General features: G+C 39.1%; 2 protein-coding genes across 9 annotated transcripts in view; both read right to left on the bottom strand.

Moving 5' to 3' along the window:
• Positions 1-23,307, bottom strand: part of LOC307161663 (NLR family CARD domain-containing protein 3-like) — a 339,467-nt gene that overhangs the window by 82,948 nt on the left and 233,212 nt on the right. The window lies entirely within an intron of this gene.
• Positions 106-23,307, bottom strand: part of adgrl2b.1 (adhesion G protein-coupled receptor L2b, tandem duplicate 1) — a 124,020-nt gene continuing 100,818 nt past the window's right edge. For 4 of the 8 annotated variants that reach the window (XM_079876248.1, XM_079876250.1, XM_079876249.1 and 1 more), the window contains 6 exons: positions 21,927-22,018; positions 18,687-18,855; positions 15,607-15,735; positions 13,819-13,915; positions 10,209-10,322; positions 116-2,412 (listed from right to left, as the gene is read on the bottom strand). In XM_079876248.1, coding sequence (XP_079732374.1) covers positions 1,598-2,412; positions 10,209-10,322; positions 13,819-13,915; positions 15,607-15,735; positions 18,687-18,855; positions 21,927-22,018 — 1,416 coding nt within the window. In that variant the 3' untranslated portion in view covers positions 116-1,597. Of the gene's footprint in view, positions 2,413-5,081; positions 5,118-10,208; positions 10,323-13,818; positions 13,916-15,606; positions 15,736-18,686; positions 18,856-21,926; positions 22,019-23,307 lie in introns of all 8 variants that reach the window. The other 4 variants (XM_079876252.1, XM_079876253.1, XM_079876254.1 and 1 more) reach the window with 2 other exon arrangements.

Below are 23,307 nucleotides of genomic sequence, written 5' to 3'. Positions count from 1 at the left end.
AACTTGCAAATAAGTAATCATTCAAGTTTTTCTTTTCATTTGTCATACTTCTAACAAAATCATTTTGCTTGTTTAACGCCGCACTGAATGAGAATGATACATCTGCAAACGAGAAAAAATTCTCACATTTATTCAATATCAAACAACAGTTGAATGTACATCTGCAATGGGCTCTTAGAAAAGACTGAAATGAATATCAACAGTGTTACATCACACCTACTTCCATTCCAACCCTTTTCATTTCCATACTTCATACAATAAATTATTTAGTGCCAAATAATGAGATATGTTGTTCATAAGACATTGCGTTGACACATGAATGTTATGATCCCTGACAAAGTCAAAGCATTTTTTTTTTTTAAGTAAAAGAAATTACATATTAGTCTAATTCAGTCCAAATTTGTGCAAGACACAGCTTCCGTTAAGCTAAAAAAATAAGGAAGCTTCTTTTTTTTGTACATATATGTTGGCAAAATACAATTTTCATGGTAAAATCCATAACTGAACACATCAGTCACAAGTGGAGATGTGGTGATCATGGGTCTTTACACTTGGTACTGCAAAATATATTTTCTTTAGTTGTCATTCGTACAACAGTTCTTTGTGCAATACAGAAAATATAAGGCCTGAGTCTGGGATATTAATTCTTTTAATTCTCTCTCTCTCTCCGTTCATTCTGGATTTCCAAAGAAGGGAAAACTCACCTGCAAACTGACTAGGAGAGTTTTCAAAGTTCTACAAAAATCAGACATCGGCATGTTTCTTTTTTCTTTTTTTACATGATACTGTACAAAGCTTTTGGCAGACGTGGACGACGCCAGTCTTGACACTTTCTGCTCGAGTTTGACCAGACCGTCAGTTCTGGTACAAAAAACACAAAACACAAGTGAGAAAGAGTCATTGTGCCGTTGACGTGTCTCTCTTCCTGTCGTTAGCGTCTGACTGACAGGGGTGTGTTTCCCGTACAACAACGTAACTCACTGCTTCACTATCATAGTTGAAGAAATCAACTAGCGAGTCACGACTGTTTCCCAAAACCATATTGTCGCGAATTTGTTGTTCAACCATGTTAATGATGTCATGGGGTAATAACTACTTTTAATAAATCTATTTGAGATCAAATTACTACTGGATGTTTTGCCATAAATTACGGACGTGACATCTGAGGACTATTTCTCAGTTATTTTGCTTTATTTCCAGATTCAGTCATAGACTCGTTCTTACACACTAGAGCTCGTTCACACATGCACAATCTTCAAAAACAACGCTTTAAATCTCTTGACAAACTAAAAGACGTAAATGACATTTGTATGTTCTCTAAATAAAGACACAGGTTGTTCTGAATGTCTGCTTGCTTATTTGGCTCAAGATAAGGACTCATGAAAACTAGAAACTCTTCTTCTAACCACAGCTCGAGGCTGTCCTTCCAAACACAACACAAACGTTTCAAACACGTTTGTGAATGTTCGTTAGAACGATGGTTTCGGGAAACACGACTCGTTGAACTGCTGATAACGACAGAACTTGCGAGCACATTTGGCTAGCGATGTTTTGGGGAAACGCACCCCTGAACGAGAGGAAAAGGGCTATTGTTGTCTCAGAGGCTGGTGATTAGCTGCATCTGTCCATCGCTCGCGGGTTCGCCACAGCCCTCGCTAGCGCCTCCTCGGCTGATCTGATAGTAGGAGAGCGCCCGAGTCCCGTCTCCCAGGTCAGGTAAGCTCTTGTAACAGTGTTCCTCGAGTTCACTTTGAGCGGGGGAACCGTCGTCCCGTCCGCTGCCGAGGTCTGGGGATTCGGGAGCCGAGGACGACGGAGAGTCTCTGAGATCAGGCATGCTTGTGTACGAGTCCCTGTGATTCGGCGAGGGCGCGTCGTCTTCCTCTCTTCGCTCTTCTTCTTCTTCTTCTTCTTCTCCTTCAGACTCTCTGCTGTCCTTCTGTGGCCTGACGGCCCGCTGAGACGCCTTCTGAGCGCAGTAAAGGAGTGAATGAGTCCGCTGGGGCAGGAGCGGGGCGTCCAGGGCGTCCCGGTCGTTCGGGTGGAGGAGGAGGAGCTCCAGCGTTTGGCTGGCGGAGGCCGGGAGGGCGGGGGTGTCGGCATCAGCGACTGTGACCTCGACCTCGTTCCCGACACCCCCGTCTCCGCTCACGCCGGTGTCCTGTGGAGCCGGGTCTCGGGGTTGGGTTTTCGAGCTGGTTTGGTTGAGCCTGCGAGGCCTCAGGTTGTTGTGGACCAGCTCTGAGATGATCTTCTTCTCCAGGGCGGCGTCGTCCAGGCATGCGGTCGGGCAGCTCAACGCGGGGTCCTCGTACTCGTCCTCCCGCCGAGAGTAACTGGTGTTGAAGTTGTCGCTCAGAGGGAGTGTGTCCATGGTGCTGACATCACGGCTGTTGGTCAGCGAAGGCTGGCCTGGAACGATCAACAGACATGGCATTACTATTAAGGACATGATATTTGTCATCACATTCATTACATGCCAAATGCAACTAAAAATAACTCATTAAAAACTAAAATGATAGATCAAAGAGGACCTATTATGCAGTTTTTTCCATGTTCATCTGTCTTTAGTGTGTAATGTTGCTGTTTAATCATGAAAAAGCTCAGCAAAGTTTCCAAAGTCCCTTCTTCTCTATATCAGTGTCAGTGTTTCTGAACTCCTGAAACGCCTCCATTGTAGTCTTGAGTTTCTTCCGGGAATGAACACGTCACAATATTCCTCATTATAATAATTCATACGCATAATAAAGGGGCGGGGCCTGGTTGAGTTAGTTAGTAGTGTGTTGAAACCATAGACTGTAAAAAAATATGGACGTAGTGTCCGTGACGTCACCCGTAGGTTTCTGAAGAGCATTTTTGAAGCCTAAAGTGGGCCGGATAACAGAAAATGGGCAAAGAGGCGGAGCGTGTGTGGAGCTGAGGAGCCTGGCTATCTGAAACCACGCTCACCGCTCAACGTGATCGAGTTAGCTCAGGCTTGGGAGGTAATGCTAAATGCTACTGAAAGTACCCTATGGAAAGTACCAAGTCTGCGACTGCACAGGGCCTCGCGCTAAAGTGACAGTTGATGATGATAAGCCAATTAAAAGTTCCTGTTTTTGCCCTTCGAAATATTATTAAAAGACATGGCTACAAGTGAGACTGTGTATCGTGATTCTGTACTATTCTGCTAGTTGAAAATGTATTATGCAGTAACTATTACTCTGAGAGAGTGTGTGTGACAGTGATTATGTGCATAACGTTACATGTCAGTCACTCTTTTTTTATAGTCTATGGTCCGTCAGCGCGGCATCGCTCGTCGAGTTCGTGGAGAGCTTATTCAGTCCATTTTAAATTCTGATTTTGGCTGCCTCTCAAATGGGTTAAACCATAGATGTATTACCTATGAAGTTCAAGTAAATGCGCTAGAAATCCGCGCTCATTCAAGGATTTTTTGCATGGACGGAGAAAGCGCCAACACCTGCAGGATTTCATCTGACGGTACATAAGCATATTATAATCAATCTGTTCCGGCAGGGCAGAACGAACGAGCCTTTATTGACGTTTTTTAATCTGAAAACTCCAAAAAGCAATGAAATTGTCAGACATCCATTAGTGCATGTTCACAGAGGAAAACAACTGAAATACAGCGCTGGTTGTTCTCTCGAACGATACTCGACGACAACGACGGAATCCAAAGCCGTGGGCGAAGTAATGGGTGTATTAAATTGTATGAAATAATCCCGAAAAAAGCACAAACACTGCAGAGGTGGCAAGTTCAGCAGCTAAAATTTGCTGAGGTGAAGTGAGTAGTGACGCGGCTAACAGCAGACAAACGGCTAGCATTGACATCAGCGGGAATCCACCTGTCACTCAAAAGTGGACACACCCTTAATTATGCAGAACTTTAAATATTAATCAACTAAACGGATGAGTTATAAAATAATTCACCCCCTCACAGTTGTTATGAAGAGCAAAATTAGCTGTATAGACCAAAGCCACATAGAGATCCAGGCTGTAAACATGTTTTTTTCTGCTGTAAAGTTGGTAATTTTAACATGGGGGAGATACAGATTTGACTCACTTCTGCAGCCAGCCTCAAGCGGCCAGTCGATGAATTGCAGTTTAACTCACTTCCGTGTTGGTTTCAAGAGAGAGAAGGGGAGGTTGAAACCAAGCGGCAACATCCCGGTCTCTCTCTTGAATTAAACTGCACTTCATTGCCTGGCCACTAGAGACAGGCTCCAAAAGAGAGTCAATCCCATAGACACCCATGTCAAAATGCCCAACTTTACAACAGAAAAAAGTATATGTTTACAGCCTGCATCTCTATGTGGTTTTGGTCTATATAGCTAATTTTGCCCTTCATGATGACGACTGTGAAGGGGAGTTCATTTTTTATAACTTGTGCGTTTAAATTATATTGAGCCTTAAAGTTCTGCATAATTAAGGGTGTGGCCACTTGATTGACAGGTGGATTGCCGCTGATGTCACCACTAGCTGTTTGTCTGCTGTCTGTTAGCATCACGTCACCTCAGCTAATCCGCCTCGCTGCCCTGTTTCGGTTATCCGGGAGTGACGCGCTACCAAGATGGCGACGGCTGTTTGATGTTTGAAACTGCCGGTTATGGTAAGGGGCGGGACATTTCCCAAACACGCCAGAAGCGCTCGACCAATCACAACACACTGCTCCAGCCGACCAATCAGAGCACAGTGTGCTTTTCAGAAGGAGGGGCTTCATAGAGACAGGAAGTAAACAGAGCGTTACTGACAGACTGGGAAGAGAGGAGCCGCAACAATGGAGAATATGAGTAAAATAATCAACATTTAAGTATAATAGGTCCTCTTTGAAAGAGTAGAGATGCATGTCACTAGACAGAAACTGTTCAAACAAAGCATTCCAGAAACTGATGTCCGTAAACCGTACAGCACAGAGAGAAAGAATGTTAAAAGGCGCCAAAAAACCTCTTGCACAAACACAAAAAGAGCCATTATTGTAAATGAATGCCAGATGCAACAGCGAAAAACATCCACACAAAACATGCTGCAAGTGTGTGTACTGAACTTAGGAGAAATGGAGGCATGTTTGTGCAAACACTCACATCATGTGTGTCTGCTCAGGCTAGATGACCTGAGAACTGCCCATGTGCCAAAAGAAAAAGAGTCAAACAAACGCCTTCTTTAGAGAGTCGCAGCGAAGACAGAAGAGTGACAAATCATCAAGCAGAAAAGCTTGCAAATTACAGACGTCTGAATTCAGTCCATCAAGATCCACCACACATTTTACTTTCACTTACAATTAGACCAAATAAAAGTAATCAACAAATATTCAAGTTACACATTGAAAGCCAGAATCAAAATGATTGTATTTCCCCCTAATTTAGCACTGTGAAAAAATCTACATTTAAAAATGGGCTTTTTTATTTATTTATTTTTTACTTCAGTTCATGAGTTTGAATTTGATTTCAATTGGCCATACGCCACAAGATGATATCTGTGATGAAACATTACATAATTAATTTTGCCCATATTATTGCCCAAGCAAATTGAGAACAAATTTGCAATGACATAAATCAGGTTCAACATGATCAAAACTATTAACAGCTACAAAAATCGATTAGCATTTTAGTGATTTGAACTATAACCAACATAAGAATACACCCCGTCCATAAAAACAAGTTAATTTATTAACGATATATTACATGTATATAAAGTAAACATTCATTTGTAGCATTTCGAACACTTCTTAATATCAATTTGTTTATGGAGTAATTATGAATTATTCATTAAGTATTAAAACTACACTCAGAGCAACGATATGAATTTCTTTAAATCTGAATTCCTCTACATTGCTTCTCTCACTGAACTCTCCTGTTTCCCACTGTGTCCGGCAGGCCTGGGTGTCCCAGACTTCTTTCAGTGAAGAATAACGCGGGCCGCTGTGCTCTTGTGCTCGACACAATGCTGTCTCTCAGCTCCGCAGGACTCAGTTTCTGACTCATGACTTGCTTTTTACTCTATTATGCTTTTTCAGCTGTGAGACCTTATACAGACAGTTGTGTGCTTTTATAAATCATGTCTATTCAATTCAATTCGTCACAGATTTACTGCAATCAAAGTGAAGAAACATCTCTAAGATGATCCAGAGAAATGTAATGTTTCTCTTTTCTTTTTTTCTTCTTCCCAATTCAAATTACATTTAAATTCAGAAATCGAAATTTAAAATGTATGTCCCAGTTAAATTTTGAATGGCTCCCAAACAGAGTCATAAATAGTCAACAAAATATAATCAATATTTTAATTTGGCTCAAAGATTATTCCAGCCGTTGATTCATGACAGAAGTGCCATCAATAAAATGCCAATGTGTTTAACCAATGCTATTAATCTATATATATATATATTTGAAAACACTCAAACTAACACAGACTAGATTTTTTTTTAGGGTAAAAGTGATTTTAAAACATTTCTAATTTGATTTCTGGATGCTGTGAACATGTTTAGCTAAAAAGACCACTCCACTTTAGCGTTTATTGTTGTCTCTGCAGTTAAAAAGACAAAAGCTGACAATTCTGGCTATATTTTTGTTATTTTAATAATTTCTTTATTTTTATTTTATTTATTGATCACTCAGGGTTATCTAATTTAACTATTTGTGGCTTGTGTTTTTAATATATCGTTAGCCTCATAGCATAATTGCCCAAGTCATATTTAAAAAAAAAAAAAAGACGCATGAAGACTTAAAAATGAGGCTAACAGGCAGTTTGCACACATTTGTTCTGCACCTTGTGACTTGATTCTGACTTTCGTTTTGTATTTTTATTTATTAGAAAGGCATATTTTGTTCTATTTTAATTCTGTAAAGTAATTGTTTTTCAGTGCATTGATATTGTGCTGTACTTCGAGAGTGCTCACACAGGCAATTTAGCCAATTTAATTTGATTTTTGACTATGAAAATCCTTAGTCGGGGACACCCCTAATATATATATATATATATATATTCTTCAGTAGTGAGTGAATCTTTCAGAAGACTGAATGCAGGACAAGTTAATCAAATGAATTAAAAATAAACGGTTTAGGCCTACATGAAAGCATAAACATCTTCAGTCATAATTACAAAGAGGTACGAAATATCAACAGTGTTACTTGAGTAATAAAAACAAATTGGTGACAGAGCAGAAAGTCATGCAGAGCACAGCACGGATGTTAATAACATCAGATAGCAGGGATGTGGAAACCATATCTGTGTTCTGCGGAGACAGAAGGAGAGTCTGGTTTTAGAGCGTGAAACAGGCATCAAAGGACTGAGCGAGACCGAGGGGGACGGAAATAAAGCACACAAGCAGAAAACATCATCTGAGCCAAGGTTATTTGCATTTGTTTATACCCTGGCGAAGGGTTTAATCCAGACTGGAGAGCCTGGCCAACAGATGCGGACAGAAAGCAGGGATTCTGGGAGAAAAGCCAGGCCAGATCTTTGATTGTTCGCTGTCGGAAATGTCCGCATGCATCAGTCCACGACGGCCTCAGCTATTCTGCTCTTGGTGTTCGTCTAAGAGCGAAGGTCTCGGCTCTTTCTCTGTTCAGACGCAATTACTGAAGAGTTTCTTTTGTTCACTTCTTCTACCTCAGGAATCACACAGAGCGTGCACACTGCAGTCGGCCCTCACACAACTCGACTTAATTAGCGGAGTCAGTACGTCTACACTATTAGAGAGATTCACAGTTGGAAAGTTTGCATATTCTACCACAAAACTGCTGAAGTTCAGAATACCTCATTTTACATCTAAAAAATATCTACCATATACAGTCAAACCAAACTTTATTCCGACACCTTCAACATTTCTCACATCATCAGTTTATTCGCTATAGTTTAGAAAATGGTAATAAAATATGACAAGAACTCAGTTGATATTTGACTGGTTTTGTCCGTCCTTCTGTTAGACCAGGGATGGGCAACTTCGGTCCTGGAGGGCCACTGTCCTACAGAGTTTAGCTTCAACCCTGATCAAACACACCTGAACAAGCTAATCAAGGTCCTCAGGATTACTAGAAAATTACAGGCAGGTGATTTTTTTCAGGGTTGGAGCTAAACTCTGTAGGACAGTGGCCCTCCAGGACCGAAGTTGCCCATCCCTGATGAAATATGAGCAGAACTCAGTTGATATTTGACTGGTTTTGTCCGTCCTTCTGTTAGACTGTCTCACACATGAATGATGTTGAATATCTGTCAGCTGTTAAATTTAACTACACAATTAGATAATACCAGTTTAGCTCAACCAATAACCAAGCAATGCTTCATTCTGTTCAGTCTGTGTGTGAAAAGAGCATTAGCAATTAAAGAAAACACACTTCAGCAAAACATGATCAGCTCAAAGTGTCTGAATAATGATGATGTTTGGTCCCAAATTGTTATAAATGTTACTGGTAGTCACTGTATGAAGAATTTTTTGGTATAATATATCAGAGTTTACTATTTTGCTCTCCTCACTTACATAAATGAACTATAGTGTCCTGCACACACTAGTAAAAAAATATCAAAAATGATATCTGGTGTCTGAATGATGTTTGGTTTGACTGTGTGTATAATTTATTAAATTCGGGTCTACTTAGACTGTTGGAGCTACAGTAGATCATCACTTAGCTTTATCCTTGAAATGGCTTAAAAAGTTGATCAAATGCAGTTTTGATTTTTTTGATAATCTAATATGAAATGGCAAATACTGACTCATCAGTGTGTCTTTTCCTCATCTAACACATCTATTGTTCTGCTGCATGAAGGAGGTCTGGCATTGTTTTCTCTGTGTCTGGATCTGAAGCGATCAAAAGCACATCCTGCTCATAACACTCTCTAACATCGGCACTACAGACACGAAACATTTCTCTTTCTTCTACAGAGCCCATGGTTTAAATCCATTCGTCACTGTATATAAGCTTCACAACACGCTGAATACATGCAGGATGTGGAAGTGCAACGGTATCAGCCTTAACCCTCTGCTGCTCTGCACCTGTCGGGCAAATATTACCCCATTTTATTTCTTTTTTGGTCAATGAAATTACTGTACTATATTTAAGTTTGACAATGTTTTTTTTATTTCATATTTTTTTGTTTTTGTATACTAAATTATATTTACGCTGTATTTATAATCCATTTATTCACTTTTTGAGCATAGACCTGCACATTAAATGTCCAACTTAAACTGTCATGCGTCTTGAATGCTTCAGAGCAACAGACTGAAGTTTGACTCTTGGCAGATTATTGCTGAAGTGAAAAAAGTTAAAAAAAAAAAATCTTAAAAAAAGTTACAGAATTTTACGTGTATTGTTATGCAAAATGCACAAAAATACTATTTAACATTTTTATATGACATATATATTTTCAAAATCATGTTTTACTCGAAGACTGCAAGAAAATCAAAATCATGAATCTAAACAAGTTGTGTTCAAAATTTGAGCTTCATATCTAAAATCTAAAAAAAATTCGCTTTCAGTGAGAGTTTGTTTGGCTGCAGTACCAACATTTTATTATCTGTTTTTGCCATTTTGTTAGTTTTTTTCTTAAATATTGCCATTTCTTTTTATTTCAGTTTTAGTTTTTTTTTTATTTACAGTTAATAATTTTAGCACTGCAACTTAAACATATTTCAGTTTATTGCCGAGGCAAAATTTCTCATTTACGTTCAGTTTAAGTTTTTCAACTAATCGTCATATTTTATTTGATTTCATCTTCCTTTTAATGAACAGAAATGTTTTTAATAGTTTTAGTTAGCGATAATAACCCTGCTGATATAATGCAAACACAGGCTGCACGCCGAACAACATAAAGCAGGACACAATATAAAGCATGAATGTAAAATTAAAAATAATTCAGAATTTAAAGCGTGAACTAATAAATAGGAGGTAATGGTAATATAGAAAAAGCAAAAGTTTCATGCAGCTGAAAATCAAATGTTTTTAAAGGATTTCATCATTCATTTAAATAAACATAAATGTTTATAATAGTATTAGTTAATGATAATAATAACCCTGCTGATATAACGCTAACGCTGGCTGCGCGCCGAACAATATAAAGCAGGAAACAAAACAAAAAAACAGAATTTAAAGCGTGAATAATAAGTTAGAGGTGAAAGCAAGAGTGTCATGCATCTGAAGATGAAGTGTTTAGAAAGGACGAGTGATCTGGGCCCAGCGTGTGTGTGTTACGGAGGACCGGACCGGCCCGTGGAGCACCTGCAGGAGACGCAGCGCTGCACACCAGGGTCTCCGCCAGGAGGTTGTTATAGCGGCTGTTAGTGTCGTGAGGCCTGAGGAGAGGGTTAGTTAGCAGATAGTTGCCCGTCATTCCTGTTGAATAGATAAAGAGAGGAGCATGAGATAAGAAGAGAGCTTTAGGAAAACAGAGCAGAAGAAAACAGGATTACATGAGGCGGTCCGAGACAAGTTTTGAGTGGATCAGAAGAACAAATGTTGACTGATCCCACATTTCAGAAAGTGAACAGAACCAAATGTTGTGCTTGGACAGACGTGAACAAGAATGTCTCTTCATTATTCTCTAGAACTGATATGATGTTTGACTTTCTGATACTGGCGTTCATGTCTCTGTTTACAGCATGCAACCGTTCACCATGCCAAATTACAGAGAAATGTTTTTAGATTATACTTCAGTTAACGACTGAATGAGGCATTTATATAGCGCTTTCATATGTCCTACTGTACACTCAAAGCACTTTACAATCATATCAGGGCATCTCTCCTCAACACCACCAGTGTGAGCATCCACTGGGACGAGCTTACAAGAACACTCCATCTGAAAACTAGGCATGGCAACTGGTGTTAAGATGCGTTTGGTTGATCGGATCACAGGTGGACGAGGCTAGATACACTTGTCCAGTTTCCACCGCTTCCAGATCTAGCTGAAAACACATTCGACCGGATTGCTTTCGTAGTGTAAACGCTCATGTGATCGAATGTCTTCAACAGCCACTAAAGACCGTCTCCTCTCGGTCTACTGATCTAATGCATAAACATTATGGGAAGAGCTCGAGCCAGACGGGGTTTAAACTGTCGGCTGAAGACCCAAGTTTGGTTTGAAGAGGAAAAACATACCAAACACAATGTTTTCTCATCATTCCTGATCTCTAACACACACTCACTCACAGCGTTGGGCTGGTCTTGAGATTATCAGAGCAGAAACTAAAGCTGAAGCTCTCTGTGTGTTCTTCTGTCGTCTCCGGTCGTGTTCATATGTAAATTGCACGAGCTTATTTCGTCCATTAGACTGAAAGATCTGAAAAGACACTACATTCACCGGCCACAGACCCTCCCCTCGAAGAAATCAGGACAGAAGTGGGTGAAAGTGGACAGAAGACGGATTAAAACACCAGGTGTAAACGGGAATGTGTTTCCCTGGTCTACTTGTGATCCGATCCACCCAAACACATCTTAGTGTAAACAGGGTCTGACAGCAGCAAAGACGACTGGAGAAGCCAAACTTGTCCTGCATCATAGCTGAGCATAAGAACGACTCGAACACACACTCTCGCTCTCGCTCAGAGCTGAACATCATCCTCTCAACACCAACACTTTTGCAAAGCCTAAATAATGGATTTTTTTTAAGCGTCCTGGGTCGAAAAACAAACAAACAAAAAAAAAACAAGTGACTATTTGCATTGCAACTATTAGTGTCGCCTGATCCCACTAGAACCTCACTTGATTTGCACCCATCCCAATGCAATGAAAGTTGAAAATTAAACAAAAAAATATCCAATTACGCATTTAAAGCCACACATTCTACTATTCATAGTTTGTAATAGACGTCACACCCTTACAGGAACGCCCAAACCAGGCTTTCCCCCACTGACCCCCAGACATTTATAACAGCTTTGAACTGTAATGTAGAAAGACAGTGATGTTAAAACACATAATTGTCAGAGTTATGTTTGTTTTTGATCTGTTTCTCTGTTCTGTTCATGTCTGAGTTTCACATGATCCTTTGTTCAGTTTCCATGGTTACGTCATTATTAGTTCATTGGTTTCAGCTGTGTGTCATTTATTAGCTCGTTTCAGTGTGTTATTTAAGCCTCACGCTCGCCTTCACTGTTGGTCCAGTCTCAGTTATGTTGAGATGTGTTTGCACTGCCTGTTTGCTTACTTTTTGTGTCAGAATGAAACTTATTAGTGTTTTGTGAGAGCCTGAGTCTACTATCTTCAGCTTCCCTGCATGCATCATTATAATAATTCATACTAATAATATACTAGGGTTGTCATGATAACAAAATTTCAGTTGCATTTTATTTTATAGTACTTAGTACTTGCACTTTTAAGTACTTAGTTGTTACCCAGTTATTGTACATACTATGTTAAGTGCATAGTATGTACAAGGACTGTAAAATCAAGTGCTACCAACATTTCAGAAGTCAGGACCAGTACCAGTCAAATTTTGCAGTTCTTAGTACCAGTTTCAGTACCAGAGCAAAAACTGTTGAATGAAGTACAAAAAAAAATATTTGTTAGATAAGACCCTTATTTCTCGACTGTGTCGTGTCGAGACTTTGAAGCTGCATTGAGACGGACATTTGAACCTTCAAACCGTTGGTTGCCATTGAAGTCCATTATATGGAGAAAAATCCTGGAATGTTTTCCTCAAAAACCTTCATTTCTTTTCGACTGAAGAAAGAAAGACATGGATATCTTGGATGACATCGGGGTGAGTAAATTATCAGCAAAAATTGTTTTGAAAGTGAACGAATCCTTTAAGTGTTTTAGTCCCGCTGTTTTGAGTGACTAAAATGCTTAAGCAGGTAAAAAACTTGCATTTAGTTCACAGGTTTGTTTGTCCTCCTCTGAGAGGTGACGGCTGGTAACAGATGGGGCTTGACAGGCCTGTGCTGCAGTTGATGGATGCTTTGCTCTTCTGGACTCTGTGCCAGCCATGTGACAGAAAACTATCAACTGATTTATTTCTTTTTAATTTTTACAAACCTGTATGTAGTAGCATGCGATGGGAATAACCTAAAAAATACTCTTCGCAGTGCTATAAAATACAGGCTGATAAAATCGCTAGTTAGATGGAAACAGTATATCAGTTAAAAAAGAGACACCAGATGTATCTTCATCACTTGTGTTGCTAGAAAGAAAGTGTTCAGTTTTTAAATAATCTATGGTCATTGCAAGCATTGCTCACTTTGTATTTTCTTTCATCTGCTGCTGGAGCTGAAGAAGCAAAATTATAGTAATTATTAATTTAATTACTAGGTCACACTTTAATTTGTTTTAATGCATTAATTATGCCTTGTAATGCACCCTATAACGCAGTAGATGATCTCATGAATAACTGTAACCTCAGTGATAATATATTATAATACTCATCTATTCGTTGTTAAAAAATCTGATCTTATCTTATGAAAAGATATAATGCATTATAATAAACACCTAATGAACACACAAAGGCTTTAACTAAACTGTTGCCAAAAAAGTTGTACATTTGAAATTAATACGATGTTCTCAGTGTGGATCTATGTCAAACAATTTGATCTGTATTCATATATATCAGCAATTTTTATACTGCATTCAGCAAACGTCCTCACTTCAGCAGTTCGTATATAGATCATCATTCTGTAATAAATCGCCATAATTTCTTAATGATCTGTGTCCTTCACTACATGTTCTTACAATTGTGCATTATTACTCGCACATACCATAAGCCAAACCCTATGGTAAGATCCTAAGATACAAGAAAAACTTCCTCCTAAACACCCGACTCACAGTCAACATGAAGAGTGTCTGCAAATGTCCAGTAGTGTGTGTGAGAGCTCAGTGGTCACCAGGTTAGATCGCTCACCTTGGTTTAGTGTGGAAGTGCTGTTGATATCTCCAGAGATGAAGGAAGACTCGGACTGTTTCCTCACGGTGTCGTTCCACATCCTCCTGATGCGGCTCTGTGGCGACACACACACACGTTCAGTGTTTAATACAGATGATATTCATGCAGAACGAGCAAAGCGCTTCACAGTCTCGGGCTGTGTCTGAAATCACACGCTAAACCCTTAAAGAAAGCACAGTTTTTTTTATACGTTATAGTTATATAAAACAGTTACTCATTATTTGGAACAGAAGAAATAGGATACGATCGAGCGGATAGTTTTCAATAATATTAAATGTGAACTGGACTGATCCCAACGGCAGTGGTTCTCCTGTCAACCTCTCACTGATATCATGATCCGGTCGGAGCAAGACTCACTGAATTGCTCGTGTCTGGCTCAAAATGAAACGTCGAGTGACAGATGCTGAGAAAAGTACGTTAATAATACTGAATTATAATGCTGATTAGTGTAAATAAAAATTATATTTAGGTTATGACTGTTTGTGACGTACTCTGCCGTTCAAAAGTTTGGGATCGGTGCGATTTTTAATGTTTCTGAAAGAAATCTCTTTTGCTCACCGAGGCTGCATTTATTTTATTAAAAATACCAAAAAACAACAACAAAAAAAACACAGTAATATTGTTAAATATTATTCCAATGTAAATCAGCTGTTGTCTATGTGAATATATAGTGCAGTGTAATTTATTCCTGTGATCAAAGCTGAATTTACAGCATCATTACTCCAGTCTTCAGTGATCAATGTTGAAAACAGTTATTTACATTTTTATTTCAGGATTCTTTGATGAATAGAAAGTTCAAAAGAACAGCATTTATCTGAAACAGAAGCTTTTGTAACATTAAACACTACCGTTCAAAACTTCGGGGTCAGTAAGAATGTTTTTTTTTTTTTGGAGAGGAAATCAAAGAAATCAATACTTTTATTCAGCCAGGATGCATTAAACTGATCAAAAGTTACAGTAAAGACATTTAGAATGTTACAAAAGATTATATTTCAAATAAATGAAACGGAACTTTCTATTCATCAAAGAATCCTGAAAACAAATTGTACACATCTGCTTTCAACATTGATAATAATAATAATACTAATGAATGTTTTTTGATCCTCAAATCACCATATTAGAATGATTTCTGAAGGATCATCTGTGAGCAGATATTTTTAAAAACATAAAAAAGGATGAGAGTATGAAACCCTTAGATGTGGTTTAAATGAGCTCATTTCCACATCACTGTCTGTACAGGTAGGCTTGGCAAACACTGTAGATCAGGATAACATTACGCAGGTCAGTGGGCTTCCAGGACCCTGTGTTCATAAGACAGAGCCTGAGAGGTTATACAGTAGATGTAGCTTTGGATGGCGAATGAGATGCTTTCTTGTAGCTCAAACAGTAGAGCGGTGGTGCTCGCAACGCCAAGCTCATGGGTTCGATTCCCAGGGAAAGCAAGAACTGATAACAATGTAAATGTGTACTTGAAATGCAATGTTAATCACTTTGGATAAAAGCGTCTGCCAAATGCATAAGTGTAGATGTAGGTGTAGATCAGGGGTGTCAAACTCAGTTCCTGGAGGGCCACAGCCCTGCAGAGTTTAGCTTCAACCTTAATTAAACACACCTGATCAGCTAATCAAGTCCTTCAGGCTTATTTGAAAACTGCAGGTGTGTGTGTGTTGAAGCAGGGTTGGAACAAAACTGTGTAGGGCTGTGGCCCTCCAGGAACTGAGTTTGACACCTGTGGTGTAGATGTACCTGTGTGGCAGACGAGTATCGCGCGCTGGACCTGGAGCCCGAGGGTTTGTTAGCAGCGTGAGCTCCTTCAGACGGAAGAGCGCGACAGCACTGAGACTGACGCACACACTTGCTGTACTCTTTACGCACCTGTGACAAAACATCAGCATAATACACACTTATGAGAGAACAACAAAACACTAAACTTGGATAAGCGATTCATGACAAAATTGTTTGGCAAAAAAGGCTGAACTGCAGCAACAGGTTTAAATTTACAATGCAAAAAAGATCAAGTAAAAATAAAATGCATAAAAAAACAAGTTCATTTTGTTCATAATTTGTGTTATGACAAATAAAGCAACTGACTCCAAGCTCAGCTCTGATGGCACTGCCACACTGAAGTCTTGAGAATAAGCCAGAATATTACTATCCAATAAATGATGAAGCCTCTGAACTGAAGGCATTAGCATGTGTTTGCATAATATTCCTCAAACATTCATGCTTTTGCCCTGTGTGAGATTTAACATTTATCTCAGCTTTAGTGTAAATACAGCATGCACAGATTCAACGCTTGAGTTCAACAACTCATTTAAATCACTCTCGTAGTGAAATATGCCATAACCTGCTGCTTAAATACAGACAGATGCTGATTTCTGCAACAGATGTTCTTCACTTGTCTCACTAGCGCAAAAACAAGATTCAATATTGCTTCAAATTAATTAAAAAAAGGCAAGTATAAACATGGAACTTTATGCACACCTGCAATAATTAAATATGTTAATTAATACAAATACACTTTATGGATTTAACCTCACTGTATTTACTAGTGTTAAATATCACGCCTGTTTCATTTCTCTGTTTCTGGCTGAAATGAGAGTGTTGAACTTTAATTCAACTAGAGGTTTACTTTAATATCAGGAATGATGAGTTTGTGTCTAGGACTGGAGACTGACACTCTTTTCACCATCACATTCGATACTGATGATTCTGGATATATATCAGGTACAGTACATGGCAAATCTTCTCAAGAAAATAAATAAATAATCGGTAACACTTTATTTTACAGTGTCCTTATTACATGTAGTTAGTATAGAAATGACTATAATTTATGTAAGGGTTAATGCCCGACGAGGTGTGCGTCGGACGGTTCACGCCTCGCCGTCGTCCATTAATACCTGACAATGGACACCTCGAAGGGCATTAACACCATGGTCACTTGCCAAATAACACATTTTTAAAACATTAGTTTATATTTTAATTAGTTTTACAATCGAAATCTAAAGTTTTTACAAACAATAACTTGGTTTCCCTGGTTACGCCTGACGGTTTATTTACTAGGTGTCCTCTATCACTTTTTAATGGACACCCTGCAGCCAATCAGAATCGAGTATTCACCCAGACCATGGTATAAGCATAATTACATGCAACTAACCCTAAACTAAATCCTAATCCTACCCTAACCCTATAGTAAGTACATGTAGTTAATTAATATTACTCAGTACTTAAATGTATAATTACAGTGTAACAATATTACAAAGTATACAACATTGTATACTGATTTGTATACAAACATTTAAATTACACACTTAAATTACACAAATTGGTAAATGTCAATTTATAAAAATGAGAACTGATTAAAATGTTTATGTTTCCTTTGTTCTAGTTTCCCGCCACTTGTGAGTTGTCATGGTTACTGAGATGATTGGTCATTCTGTTGAGCTGTTTGTCATTAATGAACTTTAATGAGTGTTTAGTTCCTGTGTTCTCAGTTCTGCTTGTCCTGAGTTTGGGTATGGTTTGCTTTCATTTAAAGTTGATGTTGTATTCATCTTCATAGAGGCAGCTAACCCTACCCTCAACCTTAAACCTACCCATCCCCTCGCTGCCTGGAAGGCGACGTTGGAGGCATAAAACACCAAAGACCGTTTAGACTCCGTGACACCAACCCTATTTGTGTCGTGTCCTCTATTGTACGAGTGTGAATTTGCGTTTCCTTTGACCTTACGCACATTCGTTTCCATCTTGGTGTGAAAGGAGCGTTTTTCTGCAAGATGTTTCACTTTTTTGCATTGTTTGATGGTGTGAAAGGATATAAAGGCTATTTATATGTACATACTTATATACATTTTTAATGAAAAGCTTGAATTTTTTTAACTTAAACCATAAGCTCAAAGAAGCCTAGTTTAACTTGATAGGAAAACAAGAAAATGTCATTATAAATCAATATTTAAAGGGGGGGTGAATTGCTGTTTCATGCATACTGAGTTTTTTACACTGTTAAAGAGTTGGATTCCCATGCTAAACATGGACAAAGTTTCAAAAGTTAAGTTGTACGTTTGAAGGAGTATTTTTGTTCCAAAAATACTCCTTCCGGTTTGTCACAAGTTTCGGAAAGTTTTTTTCGAGTATGGCTCTGTCTTACGTAAGATAGAGCGGAATTTCCTTATATGGGTCCTAAGGGCACTTCTCCGCGGCCGCGCGCGCACTCGCAGACCAGAGAGAGAAGAGAGCGAAAGCAGTACGTTACCTCAAAGCGCTCTGCTCGGCTTTAGGGAAGTCAATGTCACCAAAGAAGTGGGTTTTTGGTTGGCAGGGCAAGACAACCCTGCACAGATTCCCAAAGAACCCAGCGTTAAGGGAATAGTGGATGGAGTTTGTTTTTTCGAAGCATCAACGGAGGTTGTGCACGACTCTTTGTTCCCTGCATTTCGACGATGATTGTTTTATAAACAAAGCCCAGATCGACTTATTTGCAGATCGTCTAATGCTTAAGGATCGAGCAGTCACGGTGAGTAAACTACTTCAAATGTCTCTCTGTGTTGTTGTTAGATCAGTTAGCACAGCTATAGCACACCGCCCACACGGCCCGCCCCCAGCCGCTCGGTTTTTTCCGGAAAGACTCGGTACAGCCAATCTTTCACCTCTAAATATAATAAAACTAAAGACGTTTTGGAGATATGAAGGATGCAATACTACTCTATAGGTACTCAAGATTAACAGGAGATTGAGTGAAAATGAGCATTTCACCCCCCCTTTAATACGTTCAAGCAGCCTTCAGTGAGGTGTACGATGAAGCTTTTCACAGGCGGTCTCTGGTTTACCTTCTTCTGCAGAAGACAGTGGAAGATGAAGATGAACATCCCTTGTAAGGTGTTGAAGATAGTGAAGAGATACGCCATAATGACTGAGGAGTCGTTCAAGAAGAGCAGACCAAACGACCACGTCAGGCAGAGAAGACACAGCAGTGTGAACGCGCCGAACACCCAGCACCTGAAACAACAGCACAAAGACAATATCAGCCTTCTCTGCCAGCGCAACGGCTCAAAACATTAATCCCTGTGGTGAAAATCCAGCTTTTAATGTTGTTTATGTGTCTATGTGGTGTTTTTAATATGCTTTAAGACAAATCATGTGTAAATTCATAAGTCGACAGCATTGCTGAGTATTTCCTCCTTAAAACTGCAGTGAACCAAAGACAGTCTCAAAAACACGCTTTGAAATCGCTGGTGTTTCTGACGTCACAAACTACCTTGTAACCAATCAGATCAACGTGTGATCGTCAACCAGTGGATCTCTGAGCTGAGTGAGTGAGTGGAGGCGGGGCTCATTTGCATATTCATAGAACCGCGCATACTAAATGAGGCAAGGGTGTCGAGTTACATTCAAGATATTTCAAGGCATGAATAATTTTTCTAAAGATAAAACATTTAAATATGTCATTTTGGTGATCAAAGATGAGTTTTAAGGGATACAATTATTGATTACAGTACATTTTTGTCCCTTTATTTCTCATTTTTCTCTATTTGCTTATGTATTTACGCTCTCTTTCCAATCCCGCTTGTGTCCGTTAGATGTTATCAGTGTACAGACGAGTGGTGGCTTCTTCCTCGACCAGCGAAGTGTGAGCAAAAAGTTTCCAGTGAATGATTACAATCTACTCTCAGACTGTAAGACTCATCAGCCAATCAACTGCTTCTGTTTGTACATATTTACACACAGCAAGCTTTGTGTGTGCCTTTCTGAACTAGTTTATAGCTGTTCTGGTAACACTTTACAATAAGGTTCATTAGTTAAGTAAGAGATAATGTACCTCCAGCCGGTGCTTCTCTCAAAATAAGCGGAGACCGAAGGGGTTTATTCTGAGATAACAACCGGCTGGATGGACATTATCCCACTCATTACACGGCTACTTGCCACATAAGTAAATAATTAGACATGAAATCTTGATCTGAGTCTAAATGTTTTATTAGCTCTTTAAACGCAAAGCTTCAGTGGAGAGAGCAGTTTCAGTTCAAACTAGACAAACATTTAAGAGATACGGTATACAGTCATTCCACTTATTACACAGCATTCACCACATTAATAATTTTAAGGATAAGAGACATTGATTTCAGATCAAACTGTTTTAAAATCGTACCTGTTTGTATCTCATAATCCAACAGCAAAAACAAGTCACAAAATGGCAGCAGAGCGTTTGTATGAAACAAGAGAGAGCAAGAGAGCCGTGTAATAACATTAGTTAACTACTTAACGTGAACTAAGAATGAACTTCTACAGCATTTATTAAGCTTAGTTAATATTAATTTTAACATTTACTAATATGTTATTAATATCAAAGGTTGTATTTGTTAACATTAGTTAATGCACTGTGAGCTAACATGAACAAACAATGAACAGCTGGATTTCTATTAGCAAAAATGAACTAATACAGTAACAAATGTATTGCACATTGTTAGTTCATGTTAGCTAATACATACATTAACTAATGAACGTTATTGTAAAGTGTTCCCGCTGTCTGCATTGATTAATATTATTTACAGTGTTTCTGCACTTGTTGATTGTACCGAGAGCATTCGCAGGAGTGAAGCGGCTCATGCTGATGTGAGATTATTTCCTCGCTCGCAGTGTTTTAATTGCCTTTGATTAGCTATTGCATTCATTTGCTCAGTTTTACACGGAATACACAAACACACAAATTAATGATTTTTAAAAAAAAGAGCATGATTTGTTATATAAATATAATCCACTCCAACGATTAGACCACCCAGATACAGACGAGTCTAAGACGGCAGTTTATCACCACACTCGTTCCCAGCAGAGATTCCTGCAACTATTCCTGTGGATCACATGTCCTGAACGGATGATCCTTCAAACGGACACGACGAGGAGAGATTTCTTAGAATTTATCATGACTCTGGGTGCAATAAAACATCTTGCGTATCACGGCCCATCTGGAAACATGCATGGAGTTAATGTTTATGAGCGGGTCAGACTGTGATATCACATTGCAGGAAGTGAAGCAATGTGCTAATAACCCGCTGCTTGAAAAGTTAATGCTTCCTCTAATTATTCCCATGAACCCCTATTAGCCGTGTTGGAGCATTTACAGATCCAGATGAAACCTCTATCTTAGAAACGCACAAAACCCAGATGAGAGTGGAGATACAAATCACACAATCATCATTTTAAAGGGGTCATCGGATGCACATTTTCAAAGTTGGTGTGATTCTTTCGGGTCTTCATGTAAAGTTTGTAACATACTTTGGTTAAAATTCCTCAATGGTTGTGCAAACAACACCCTTTTACCTCCTCCAAAACAGCTCTGTCTCTTTAAATGATAATGAGCAACTGTCCCCGTGGGTGCGCTAATGGCTGAGGGAAGAAATATGCTAATATGGGAAATATGCTAATACGGGAAATATGCTAATACGGGACAGTCCGTCAGTGGTCGTGGGCGGAGCATGAGCATTATGACATGATATTGCTCAGAAAACCCAAACGGCCGGATTATTGAGAGTGTTTAGGCTTTTTGTGTTTCTCTGAGTGAGTTCACGTAGTGTACCAGGTGAACGGAGTGTACGTAGTGAACGGAGGCTCACTATTGGCCAGCATCACACGCATGACCAGCGTCGGCCAATAGTGAGCCACCGTTCTGATGTACAACCCAGAAGCGCCGCGCTGTTACACTACGTGAACTCACTCACAGAAACACAGAGAATAGTTGAATAAAGTTGTTATTTTTGGGGGGGTTTGCGCACAAAAAGTATTCTCATCACTTGATAAACACCGTAGACACTTGGACTATTTTAACAATGTCTTTAACTTTCTGGGCCGGCAAGATGCAATAACATAGAAGCCTATGGAGGAGTGAGACAGCTCTCAGATTAATAAAAAATATCTTAATTTGTGCTCTGAAGATGAGCGAAAGTCTGACGGGGTTGGAACAACATGAGGGAGAGTAATTACTGACAGAGTTTTCATTTTTGGGTGAACTAACCCTTTAAAGTCTTGCCACTTTGAATAGAGCGATCATGATGATAAGTTGAGCTGTGAGATCTTACCGTATGTTCTCCAGTCTGCTGGAGTCGGGTTTCATAGACATCGAGTGTTTCACCATCTTGTACATCGTCACCGCCAGAAAGATGAGATTGAGCTGTGGGAGAAGATGAAGTGTGTGTGTTGAGAAGACCACACAGTTCTGGGAACGCACATCTGCCATTCATCACTCAGATGAAGTATTTATCAAACATCATTTAATATTCATATTTGCAGCTGCACTTTCTGGACAGTAACAGCAACAGTTTGATGAGGCAGGGACGTCTCTCTCGGGTCATGTGATCACCGGGCTATTAGACGACTGTAGCAAAGGCATTAAATAAAAATAAAGCGTGGTTTATTTTGGCTCTGGCACACTATGATCTGAACGGTGAAGTATGGCCTTCAATAATTCATAAAGTAGACAGCAACTGCAAAAATGTCACAAAGCAAGAATGGATGGGGAACACTTTACAATAACGTTCATTAGTTAACATTAGTTAATGTATTAACTAACATGAACTAACAATGAGCAATACATTTGTTACAGCACTTATTAATCTTTGTTCATGTTAGTTCACAGTGCATTAACTAATGTTAGCAAATACAACCTTTGATTTTAATAATGTATTAGTAAATGTTGAAATTAATATTAACTAAGATGAATTAATGCTGTAGAAGTATTGTTCATTATTAGTTCATGTTAACTAATGTACGTTATTGTAAAGTGTTCCCAGTGGATGAACTCTACCGGGAGTTTCCAAGACGTCTTCTGAACTGGAAAGAGATGGAAAGATGTTCAATTCAATTCAGATAGATCTTAGGACAGAAGCTTGTAAGAATGTTAATATTTCTGGAGGCTTAAACTATCAGCAGGAAGATCGAGTGCTTCCAGTTGCTCCTGATGCGGACGTATAAAGACGCTGTGAGAGTAGCGGCGCCTCAGACGAGTGTAAGTCATAACTCTGGCCCGGGAAACGTCTGCTTCTGGCGAGAGCTCCTGTTTTTCTTCACCGCCCCGAACATGGGGATGTAATTCAGGCTGACCAGAGAAGACCTCTTAAAGAAACCCACAGAAAAATGAGTCCCGAAAAAAAAAAGTTTCATCTATTGTAAGCATGTGGAACAGAAGAGAGCGCGCTCTGGTAAAAGAAGTGTGTCTCCTGACTTCCACAACACACCCTTCAATATAAAAACATGATCCTGGTTTTAGAAGCTCTCTCAAGCCTCTTTACATCAAATGCTTAAAAATAAAAGACTGTAAAATGACATTAAATGAGAGTAAAACTTGAGGTTATATTAGATGTTGAAAATCTACATATTTGATTTCAAAATATCGACACTGTAACAATATCTGGGAAACGTTTGATTTAAGCACTGATTCTCTGTAGAGGTTACAGGAGCACG

Source organism: Squalius cephalus (assembly GCF_949319135.1).
Source record: "Squalius cephalus genome assembly, chromosome: 7".
NCBI classification, from domain to species: domain Eukaryota; kingdom Metazoa; phylum Chordata; class Actinopteri; order Cypriniformes; family Leuciscidae; genus Squalius; species Squalius cephalus.
The sequence above is the reverse complement of the archived record's forward strand: the minus strand, read 5'-3'. Positions and strand labels throughout refer to the sequence as shown.